Here is a 12,451-nt window from a genome sequence, read left to right on the forward strand (position 1 = left end):
GTAGGGAAGAGGTAGATACAAAAGCAATGTTTTAAATTATATATGTAAACACTTCCATGATAAAAATATAAGTAAAATGATGTTACTTTTTACAACTCTGCCTATAGGTAAAGAAGCAATAGGGCTTTTTAGGTGATATTTCAAGTACATATATAGAAGTTAAGCTTACTGTTACATTAAATGACAAAGTAAGGAATTCTTAAAAATAACCCATGTTACAGTTAGAGATTATTTCCATACAATCTTTTAAGTTTACTGCTGTTTCAACTTAGCTGATAAATATGAAGTTATATGAATACAGTTAAATGGTTTTAAAAACGTTTTAATATCATTAGCAAAACCACCTAGAATACTTTTTATTAATCTTCGTTTGCACTTTCTAATTTTAAAAAATCAACTTGTAATTTTTTAGCTAATTAACACAAATTGTATTTTCCCTTCAGTTTAGTACAAATTTATACATTGGAAGACTAACTATGAAATCTAACACATTTTTGATGCTGAGAAAAACCTCAACAAAGAAAAATAACTTTCTTCTTGCTCATCTCTTCCTAGCCATAAGAAATAGATTTTTTTGTAAATAAGGGAAAAAATACAGAATTCCTTAATTGTATTTTTAAAAAAAGACATGTTTAGTTCAGTAATTATGGGTATATTTTCAGCTATGCTGTCATTATCATCAAAATTCTATACTCTACAAAGTTACATTAAATTAACACTCAGGTATAACATTCTTTTCCAAAGAACTATTATTTTAAATGAATTTTTAACCCAGAATTTTGGCTCTACTCTCAATTCAAAAGTTGTTTTCCTTTCTTTATTTTTTTAAGCCAAAGCTCTTTAGTGAGAAAAGTTTGAGATCCCATATATAAGGAGATCCTGAGACCCTATAACAGGGCAAAAAAAAAAAAAAAAAAATCCCTTCATCTAGATAAGTAAATAAATTAAAATTTTCCCAACATACTGCCTGTTAATTATTTTAACAGTTAATTGTATTCTATCATACTTCCTATTTTCTATCACAATTTCATTTATCTCAGTCATTCCTATCTCTCCAGTAAAAATAAAGGCCCATTGATTAAATCTGATATTCTTTGTGCCCTTAGACACTAAATAAATATTGCTTGATTGAAAATAATTGACTGAATGTTGTTTCAAGGATATGGAGAGATTTTAAATTATGAGATATATCTTCACAAAGAATAGGATTTTCAAAAATCAAATTAAATTGAAAAAAAAATTAACAGGATATTTTTACATTAAACTAGGGACTAGATAATTTTGAGTTTTCTCTTTACAAAAGATTTTATAAATTGTTATACTTTTAATATTTAAAAATTAAATCCTAAATCCTTAAAACTTTTAAATACAGTCTCCAAACACATATATGGTCCAAATGGATTTACAAGGAACAACTTTTAATAAATCAGCATTAGTCATTATGATAGCTACCAAATCTAGTTTCATACAGTCCTTTTCCCATATTTTTATATTTCTAAAGCCTATTTAGTAGGTTCAATCATAAATATGGAGGAGAGGTAATCAAATGCAAGTACCAAATTTTAACAGGTTCTTATAGCAGTTTTGGTATCTGTATGTAAAACTTTAACTTGAACACTCTCAAGCAATACCTCTCAATAAATGGCAATAAAAAGAACTAATAAAATAGAATGCCAAAAAATGTCTTGATTATAGGCTGATATCAAAGTGGTCTATTAATATAAAACTAGTGGTCAAGGCAGTCACTTAGAGAAGATGGGGAAATAGTCATGTTTATGTATGAGAAAAAACTATAACAATTTTAACAACAATTTAAGTGAAAAGACTCCTAGCCTCAAAATATATTTCATAATAATCACCAGGCCAAGCTGTCTGAATCAGCAGACACACGATCTTTCTCAAAACTTTCCCTAAAGTTTTCAGTAACTCTAGAAACACAGGCAGCTGGCATCATCTAATTTGGGGGACTACATAAAGAATAATTTTAAGTCCTTAGACCTGCTTTTTCCAATAAGGGAGCCACCAGACAAAGGTGGCTACTCGTGCTTAAGATTAGGTTAGTGCAACTGAGAAACTAAATTTAAAGTTCTATTTAATTTTAATTACTTTATTAAATGTAAATTTCAAAACTATTACTCATTTGAGTTGCTAGAATTTTTAATAATGGTTGGAAAAACTTGGGTATGTACTTTTAAACTGAAAATTGTATTAAATCTAAATATTGATCAAGTATTTCCAATGGAAAAATACCAGATTTAGAAAGTGCAGTACAAAAGAATGAACATATCTCACTAACAAATTTTATATTAATTACATGTTAAAATATGTTTTGATATATTGGGTTAAATAAAAATCTATCATTATTAAAATTCATTCAGCTGTTCTCCTTTATTTTTTTAATATAGCCACTAAATTTTTTGAATTATATAAATGGTGTCCATTATATTTCTATTGGACAGTGCTGCCTTAGACAACATAAATAAAATCAAAACTTTTTTTAAAGTCAGGTTCCTTAAGGTATAATTTACACACAGTAAAATTCACTCTTTTACATGTATAGTTCTATAAATTCTAACAAATGTATACAGTAATGTAACCACCACAATCAACACATAATACATTTTCATCACTCCAGAAAGTCCCCTTATGTTTCTCTGTAATCAGCTCAAACCTCCTACCCCTAAACCGTGACAACTCAGCTTTCTGTCCCTACAGTTTTGCTCTTTGCAGAACAGTACAGCATGTAGACTTCTTGAGTCCAGGAAAATCAAACTTTAAAGACCACGCTACCCTATGGTACTAAAGGATTATTATCATTTTGATATTTCCTTTCCTTGTATTACGAACATTTTACCAAGGCCTATTTTGCCAGTTATTCCATTTTCAAAACTGAGCTTTCTTCCTTGTCACTATTACAGTAATTTATTTATACTTATAGAATTAAACTGAGCACACTGTATTTTAGTTATTTACATACAGGTTTCCTTCCACTAGACTGTAAGATGGAAGCCTCACTTCTAGAACCACTGTGCTTTCCATAGAGTTAACTGCCTAGTGAAATTAATGGTGTAGATGACAAGGCTAAGAAGGTATTTCCCATATTGTGTTATAAAAAAGGAAAAGAAAAAAACAAAGAATTGACTGATGAAGCAGTTTACCCTCTAGATTAGCTGTCTACTTTTATTGTGGTCTCAAAAAAAGATATTAGAGGATCCAAGTACTACGATGCCAAATTACCAGGAGTAAATGCTAGTGGAGATTGAATCTACACCAATATTTTTACCTAGATTGCTATTAGTTTTGTCAGAGCTTGCTAACAAAGTTGAATAGATTTGGAGTACTCTGTCTAACACTATTTTTCTCATAAACTCTGTTATTTCTGGTACATGATTTTAAGAACATAAAGTTTTTAAGAAATACATGTATCTTATTACTGCAGAAACACCTTTACCACGTGAAGGTAAAGACTGAAAAAATTCTATGGAAAAGTAGAATATTTGTAATCAATAATATTCATAAAAGTTAAATATATGAAATATAACATCTATGTTTTAAATAAATAAATAAAATATTACAACTGAGTTTAATCATTCTAAAATACTTACTGAAGTCTCCAGTAAGAAAAACTCCCTCTGCTCCCGGGGCCCATTCTTTGCAGTATAAACCACCATCAGCACATCTGTGGACGCCAAATGATTCATAACCTCTGGAAAACTTATCAATACCACCTTCACTCTCTCCAATGTTGTTCAAAGTCTGGCTAAACAGCTTATACCTTTGAAAAAGTGAAAAAGAAAGGAAATTGAAAAATTAAATTATCTTCCAGAAAAGCTACTGTAATTAAGAAGTTGCTTTACTCTCATTCAGAAAAAGTAAAAAGAAGACATCATTAAAGAGGAATGATGTGAATAATTTCATTTATTGGTAGAAGTTACCTGGTAGGATAAAATCATTCTTATCTCAAATAAACTGAACTAACCCAACTAACATTTTTTTTGTAATTTCAAGCATTTTGGTATAAGAGAGAAAATATGATGGCTATGTTATTCCATGAATATTTTAATATCAGCACTATAGCAACTTCTATGTCAAGACAGTATAATGAAGGAGCATTCCTACATCTCTCCTAAAACTCCTAAAAAAAAAAAAAATGAAGGAAAAATAGCTGAAAACCAGTAAGAAAAATAAAATTACTCTATAGCAGGTTTGGCACACTTTTACTGTTAAGGGGCAGATAGTAAATATTTTAGGCTTTGCCAGCCATATGGTCTCTATCACAACTACTCAACTATGTCTCTGAAGCATGAAATTGGCCACAGAAAATATGCAAATGGATGGGTGTAGCTGTGTTTCTTTTTTTTTTTTTTTTTACATCTTTATTGGAGTATAATTGCTTTACAGTGGTGTGTTAGTTTCTGCTTTATAACAAAGTGAATCAGTTATACATATACATATGTTCCCATATCTCTTCCCTCTTGTGTCTCCCTCCCTCCCACCCTCCCTATCCCACCCCTCTAGGTGGTCACAAAGCACCCAGCTGATCTCCCTGTGCTATGCGGCTGCTTCCCACTAGCTATCTATTTTACGTTTGGTAGTGTATATATGTCCATGCCACTCTATTGCTTTGTCACAGCTTACCCTTCCCCATTCCCATATCCTCAAGTCCATTCTCTAGTAGGTCTGTGTCTTTATTCCTGTCTTTCCCCTAGGTTCTTCATGACTTTTTTTCTTAAATTCCATATATATGTGTTAGCATACGGTATTTGTCTTTCTCTTTCTGACTTACTTCACTCTGTATGACAGACTCTAGGTCCATCCACCTCATTACAAATAGCTCAATTTTGTTTCTTTTTATGGCTGAGTAATATTCCATTGTATATATGTGCCACATCTTCTTTATCCATTCATCCGATGATGGACACTTAGGTTGTTTCCATCTCCGGGCTATTGTAAATAGAGCTGCAATGAATATTTTGGTACATGACTCTTTTTGCATTATGGTTTTCTCAGTAGGATTGCTGGGTCATATGGTAGTTCTATTTGTAGTTTTTTAAGGAACCTCCATACTGTTCTCCATAGTGGCTGAACCAATTCACATTCCCACCAGCAGTGCAAGAGTGTTCCCTTTTCTCCACACCCTCTCCAGCATTTATTGTTTCTAGATTTTTTGATGATGGCCATTCTGACTGGTGTGAGATGATATCTCATTGTAGTTTTGATTTGCATTTCTCTAATGATTAATGATGTTGAGCATTCTTTCATGTGTTTGTTGGCAGTCTGTATATCTTCTTTGGAGAAATGTCTATTTAGGTCTTCTGCCCATTTTTGGATTGGGTTGTTTATTTTTTTGTTATTGAGCTGCATGAGCTGCCTGTAAATTTTAGAGATTAATCCTTTGTCAGTTGATTCATTTGCAAATATTTTCTCCCATTCTGAGGGCTGTCTTTTGGTCTTGTTTATGGTTTCCTTTGCTGTGCAAAAGCTTTGAAGTTTCATTAGGTCCCATTTGTTTATTTTTGTTTTTATCTCCATTACTCTAGGAGATGGGTCAAGAAGGATCTTGCTGTGATTTATGTCATAGAGTGTTCTGCCTATGTTTTTCCTCTAAGAATTTGATAGTTTCTGGCCTTACATTTAGGTCTTTATTCCATTTTGAGCTTATTTTTGTGTATGGTGTTAGGGAGACACTTTATTTACAAAAACAGATGGTGGGGCCAAATTTGGCCTCTGGGCTGCAGTTTGCCTAGCCATGGCCTATAAGCATGGAAAGAACATACACCACATCAAACTACAGAAGCTAGCAGCCACGAGAAGAAATCAAAGATTGCTTTCCAAGCAGGACCAAGAATAACACATGGCTGCTCCCGAACCTTTCCCAGATTCCCAGAGTCCATATTCAGGGATGGTACACAAAAACATACTACTACTTGCACTTATTAGCCCCAAGTCTGGGGAGAAGCAAAGTAGGACAAAACTGGTAAAACTAGAGAAATGAAGCATGTGGCAGGTGCTCTATGTCAGACGTGAAAGTTCCAGAACTATGCAATGAATTGAGCAATGTCCATAAACTTCCCTGCCTACCCCATACCCTGAGGGGTAATCAATAAAAGTCCCAGAAAGATGGCATGAATCCAAGTAGGGAATATACAGGGAATATACAAAATGTAAGAAGCTAACTAATGAAGAACACCTCAACTGAGCTGAATGGAAAAAGACTCTTTCCACAAATGTTTCATGCTGTACTTCAACTTAAATAAAAATGAATTGAATTAAAGTAAGAGCTGAGAGATTATATGACAGAACAACAGAATGAGAAGTAAAATGAAACTGCAGACCCAAAGAAATAAACAGAGTGTCAAAACGTAGCATTAGAAAATAATAAGTAAATTAGAATTGGCATGGAACAAAGTGTACATATAACCAAGGGGGGAAAGTGGGGCATGGGGCATGGTGGTGGGATGAATTGAGAGATAGGGATTGACATATATACACTAATATGTATAAAATAGATAACTAATAAGAACCTGCTGTATAAATAAAATAAAATAAAATTCAAAAATTCAAAAAAAAAATTTAAAAATCCCCATTTTTAAAGATAAAAAAAAATACTATACAATTGATATACCCAATAATTGAGTATGAGAGTTACTGTTTCTCTATACTCTTGGCAATGTTAGTCTTATTAATCCATCTGATATATTTTAACTCCCTGGTTGGTAAAAATATCTTATTGTGTTTTAGTGCTTGCATTTTCCTAAATTATTATTAAGGTTGAATGGCTTTTCTTAAATTTATTAGCTATTTGTGCTTCTTTTTCAGTGAGATGAGTGCAGGCTAGTATTTACTAATGGTATAACTCTGGACAAATTCCTAAATTTCTCTGTGTCTCATTTTCTTGCCTGCAAAATGGAGATGCTAAATGTATTTGATCAAAAGGGTTATTATGCAAATTAGCTGAGTTTGTACATGTAAAGTCCTTAGGCTATTGCCTGGCAAATAATATTCTCTCAATCAATATTAGCTATATCTTTGTCCTTTTTTTTCCATTTTAGGTTGCTTTATTTTTTGACTCGCAAAAGCTCTTTATATATTATAGAAAGTCATCTGTTTTCTGAAACACACTTATTGCAAATATTTTCTTCCAGTTGGTTTCCTTCTAGCTTTACTTATGGTATATTTCATCTTAAAGAATTTAAAAATTCTTTCTAATCTATCCCTCTTTAAGGAGTTTTATATAGAATATATATAGCATTATATTTTGCTTAAAAGGTATTCCTAATCATAAGATTAAAATAATTCTCCCACATTTTCTCCCACTATACTTTTTTTGGTGTTTAGTGCTTAAATTGCCTTGGAATTTATTTTTGTATATGGAATGATGTAGGAATTTGAGTTTTCTTCCAAAGTGCGAGAATAATTTTCTCAGTGCTCTTTATTTCATATATTCTGCCCTTTCTCCACTGATTAAGATGCCTGATTGACTTTATGTATTAAATTCACATTTATAGAAGGCATTTTTATTTATTCCTCTTTCTTTGTTCTTTTCTGTATCTGGAGGAAGAATACCACACAATTTTAATTAACATAACTACATATAATAGTATATTTAATATTTGGTCATATAAGTTCACATTTTAATTTTTCTGTACATTTTCTTGGATATTTTAAAAACTTTTTTCCTTTATATGAACTTTACAATCAGTATGTCGTTTATTCAGATTATTTTACTATATAGATTAATTTGGAGAGAATTGCTACATACAAGATATTGAGTCCTTTAGCACATTTATTATTAGGTTAATCTTAGCATTTTGCTATTATCATGATAAGATGCTCCTTGTCTACTACATTTTCTAAGTGGCTACTGTTGACAAATAAAGATGCTAGTGGTTTATTATAAAAAAGAATTATTAGGTAAGTGAACTGGAAATTGATATAATTAGAGAAAAAAGACAAAGAAATTGAAAATATTAAAGAAAAGAGATATGCCAAACTAACAAAAATTATCAAAATAAGGATAGCTGGTGACTCTGAAGAACAAAACTAAATAAAATGAATATAAAAGACATAAAACTGGACAGTTTTCCTACAGAATTAAATCTGCATTTTAAAAAGAACACATTATGTTTTAAGAAAAATTTGGAAAACAAATGCACAAACACGCACGCACAGCATCTCCCAGTTTAAGCTACTGAAATTCAAAGGAGAAAGAAATAATTCTACGGACAACTGGTACAAAAAAATAAGGGGAGGGGGGCATATTTTTTTTACAAAGGAGCATTACATTAAAGACCAAAACATAACAAAGCCAAGCCCACACAATTCTGAGAGGGAAAAGTAGTAATCTGAGGATATTATATGAGGGCTTCCCTGGTGGCGCAGTGGTTGAGAGTCCGCCTGCCGATGGAGGGGACGCGGGTTAGTGCCCCGGTCCGGGAAGATCCCACATGCCGCGGAGCGGCTGGGCCCGTGAGCCATGGCCGCTGAGTCTGCGCATAAGGAGCCTGTGCTCCGCAACGGGAGAGGCCACAGCACTGAGAGGCCCACGAACCGAAAAAAAAAAAAAAAAAAAAAAAATCAGCTTAAGGATATTATATGAGACACATGCCTACTCGAGCTTAAGGAATTCTTTAAAATTGCCAAATTAAAAAATAAATTTAAGTCTATGACATTAATGAACCATTGTTGAAGAAAAGAAAAAAAAAAGCTTTCCATAAAAATTAGTCAATTAAAAGACTAAAAACACACACAGAGGAATGGACAGTCATTGCAGCAGTGTGGTTGAGCCCTAAGTCTTTAAATATAGAACCAAAGCTAATCAATTGTGCAATTATGTGAATGTGATAACAAGAAAAGAATCTCAATGGACAAGTGAAAACGACATAAGAAAACAAGAGGTAAGTGAAAGGGAGATGGAATAAAGCATGAGTGGTCAGACCCCTATTTATTTTTATAACAGAGTCACTCAACACTGACTAAAATTTAAGATTGTCATCATTATACTCTTTAATCTCTTCATTAATCTTAGATGGCCACTTTAAAGAAAGTCGTAATGTGAATTTCAGCCACTTCTTTCATTTTACTTCAGTCTATTTGTTTAAAATTAAATTTAAAACACATCTATTTTCCTCATGTTTTATTATATTATTTTTATCAAGCTATTTCTCTATCCTTCTACCTATATATAAGCATATAAAAAATATCAAGAATGATGTTCCCTTAATATCAGTGATGATTTTTTTGGTGGGGTTTCTATTTACTTTCTCCCCTGCATTGTTCTAATTATTTATAACAAAGAAACACCATTTAAACAAAATAAATGTTTTTTTCTGAAACTACAAAATTTTTAGATCATTAAAATATCTACATAATCCTATAAAATATTCCATAAGAATTTTAATGCGTATGTAAAACTATGTTTATAAAATTTGGGGAATTCAAATAGTTTGAAATAGATCAGTGGGACAAAACTGAGTTCTTGAAATAGACTTGAACATATAAAGAAATTAAATACATCATAAAAGGCCATTTCAAATAAGAAAAGAATGGCTTACCTATTAAAATATTGGAATCTAAGTTTAAAAATTGGACCTCTAAAACCAAAATAACTTTGAAAGATCAAAGTTATAAATATTTAAATAAAAAAAAAACCCTATAGTTCACAGAAAAAGAAGTACAAATGGCCAGTAAACACATTGAAAAGATGCTCAAATTCATAGATAATAGAAGAAGTACAAACCTAAATTTCAAAATTCCATTTTCCACCTAAAAGACCAGTAAACATGTGATAGTCTGTGCAGACAGAATGCAGGTCCAGGAAAAAGACATTCCCAAATACTATTTAATGAAATATAAATTAGATAACTATTTGGCATCAGCTATGAAAATTTCAAAATTACACTCTTCAACTAAGTAATTCCATTTCTAGAAATTTACCCCTAGGATATATCACACAAAGAAGCAAAGACATGTGTACAATGATAATCATTATGGCATTATTTAAAATACCAAACCATGGAAAATACCTACCTGTTCAACAAGGGAGGCTGGTTGAATTAACTGTGGAACATGCAAACAACAAATTACACGAGATCCGTTACAAAGAATGAGATAGAATGAAATGTGGTGATGTGGAAAAATGTCCCAAGAGCGATGGCTTGGGGAAACAAGCTGCAAAGCAGTTTTCTACAAACCATCTATTTGTATAAAGAATATTCATATAGGTACAGCGTGTAGATGGTATTTTCACAGGGTCCCTTCCTCTGCACCAGCGGTTGAATTCCAATGGGCTGAGGTGAACAGGAGCCTTAAGCCTCCCTAGCCTCACCACACTCACCACATTTGCTTCAAAGACAAGAAGAGGTACAGCACAGAATCTGATCGGTGTAGTGCAATGCCTACAGGAGTGGTAGGTGTGAGTGGATTATTTCATATATGACCCCCTTTTGTATTGTATATATATACCCAACACACACAAATACACATGCCCACCTGTGAGCACACATGCCCATGGTTTCATAAAAATTCAGATTACATTTAATCTATTATTTGAAACAAATTAGCTTTTAATGAAACGATACAACCCCAGTCTCACCGGCAGTCTTTACTCTCGTCTTTACACAAACTGAACCACCAACAGAAGCCAGGAAGGTATCATAAATATGAGGAGCTGCTCCCACATGAGGAACACAAAAGGGCAAGCCTGATGATAAAAGAATGACCAATGAGGTTAGCCTTTGAGTACGGAAAACAACGCAGAGAAGAACTCTAAGTGAGATGGAGAGCACAAAGCCCAGCGAAAAGTGACAGTGTCTATTTAAAAGCTAGAGCCTATTATTACCAAGCATTTGCCAAATCAAGTAAGAATGAAAAAATTCCAGATTTTTCTATGAACTCTCCCTAATTTAACATTGGCAACTGTTTCAAAAATACTTCAAATACTGATCTAGACCAAAAAAGAAAAAAGGCAAAAAACGCTTCAATCTACAGATCTAATGAAAGACTAGTACTGCAAACTCTCTCATACTCTCCAACTTCTATGAGAAAATGATTGTTACCTCTTATAGATATTATTCAGCTATAACTCTTGGTGTATGGAAACTCTAATCCATATTAGACAACATAAGTAACAACATTCAATAAAATGATCAAACAGGAACAGTCAACAAAATAAATCTGGACTTAGGGTAAAAAAAATACATACACATACATTATCATAATATAAGAAAAATTACTGATTCTTTTTTAAAAAGATATCAACTTTGGGAGGGCAAATAAATGTAGCAATAATTTTACTGTTAATGTGGTTATAATATCTTTAAAACACAATTTTAGATTCATTTAAAGTTTAAGTTTAAAAAATAATCATTCTTAAGACGTTTCATAAGACATGTACAAATGTCCCATTTACTAAAATTGAACAGAAACAGGATTATAGTATGATATAATTCTAACTAAATATCTTGACTTCCTCAAGGTCAGCCCTGTAGCTTCTGATACAGAAATACACATTCCACTTTGAAATCACTGTGTCTCAAAAAAGAAAATGCCTGAGGATATAGCAAGCTCATTGTCCCTTTGCCCTCTCCTACTACAGTCATCTCTCTCAATATTTTGCTATGAATTTATAGAATATTTAAAAACTGGGTCAAATTCTTGGTAACCAGAACATAAAACGAAGTTAGTATTGCAACTAGCATTTTGTACAGATATAAAAATATTATCACATTTGATTGATGTTTTTAATCCTCTTTTTACAAAGAAAGAGAGGCACAGATAAATATGTAAGTTGCCCAAGGTCAAGAAGGTAAAAAGCAGTAGAGATGTAGTATCATTCATCACAAAAGGTATACTTTAAGGAAATCAAGAGACAAAGTCTCAAATTAAAAGTCACATCTTCCTTTTAAAGAAAGCCCTATAAGTTTTATTCATAAGGCTATTAATCTTATAATTAAGAGAAACAGCTAAGGCTCTAGAAATAAACAGTTCAGGTTCAAATCTTAACTCTGTTACATACTATATGTGACCTTGAACAAATCACTTAGCCTCTTGTTTAGATTTTTAATACTTGTTTAGATTTTAATGTGCACATTAATTATTAGCGAACATCAAGGACTGTTTCTCCTTAAATTCCAAAAGTGTTTGAGAACACATTTTTTCCTGCTATGAAAAATTACAAATATAGGCATACTAACACATACCAAGTACTCCAGATTAACTTGAATGTATGGATTATAAAAAGTGTTGAAAAAATTAAGTAAATTGGATTGACTAGAGGAAAAAATGTTACTTTAGGGAAGCAGGAAATGATTAGTTTGGAAAAAAAATGAAACAGGCTAGTCTTTGCTCTCCTGTAAGACAGTTCATCCTAGATCTGTACCGAAACTCTGATTTCAGGCAAGGTTGTGAACACAGGAGATATGTCAGGGGAGATGGATCATACATTATCTGG

General features: G+C 32.2%; 1 protein-coding gene across 1 annotated transcript in view; it reads right to left on the reverse strand.

Annotated features, from left to right (window-relative positions):
* GBE1 (1,4-alpha-glucan branching enzyme 1) overlaps positions 1-12,451 on the reverse strand; it is a 327,728-nt gene that overhangs the window by 257,071 nt on the left and 58,206 nt on the right. The window contains exon 2 of the mRNA XM_007468908.1: positions 3,606-3,775. Within this exon, the coding sequence (XP_007468970.1) occupies positions 3,606-3,775 (170 nt within the window). The remainder of the gene's footprint in view (positions 1-3,605; positions 3,776-12,451) is intronic.

The sequence above is a fragment of the Lipotes vexillifer genome, unplaced genomic scaffold (assembly GCF_000442215.2).
Source record: "Lipotes vexillifer unplaced genomic scaffold, Lipotes_vexillifer_v1.1 scaffold65, whole genome shotgun sequence".
Lineage (NCBI taxonomy): Eukaryota > Metazoa > Chordata > Mammalia > Artiodactyla > Lipotidae > Lipotes > Lipotes vexillifer.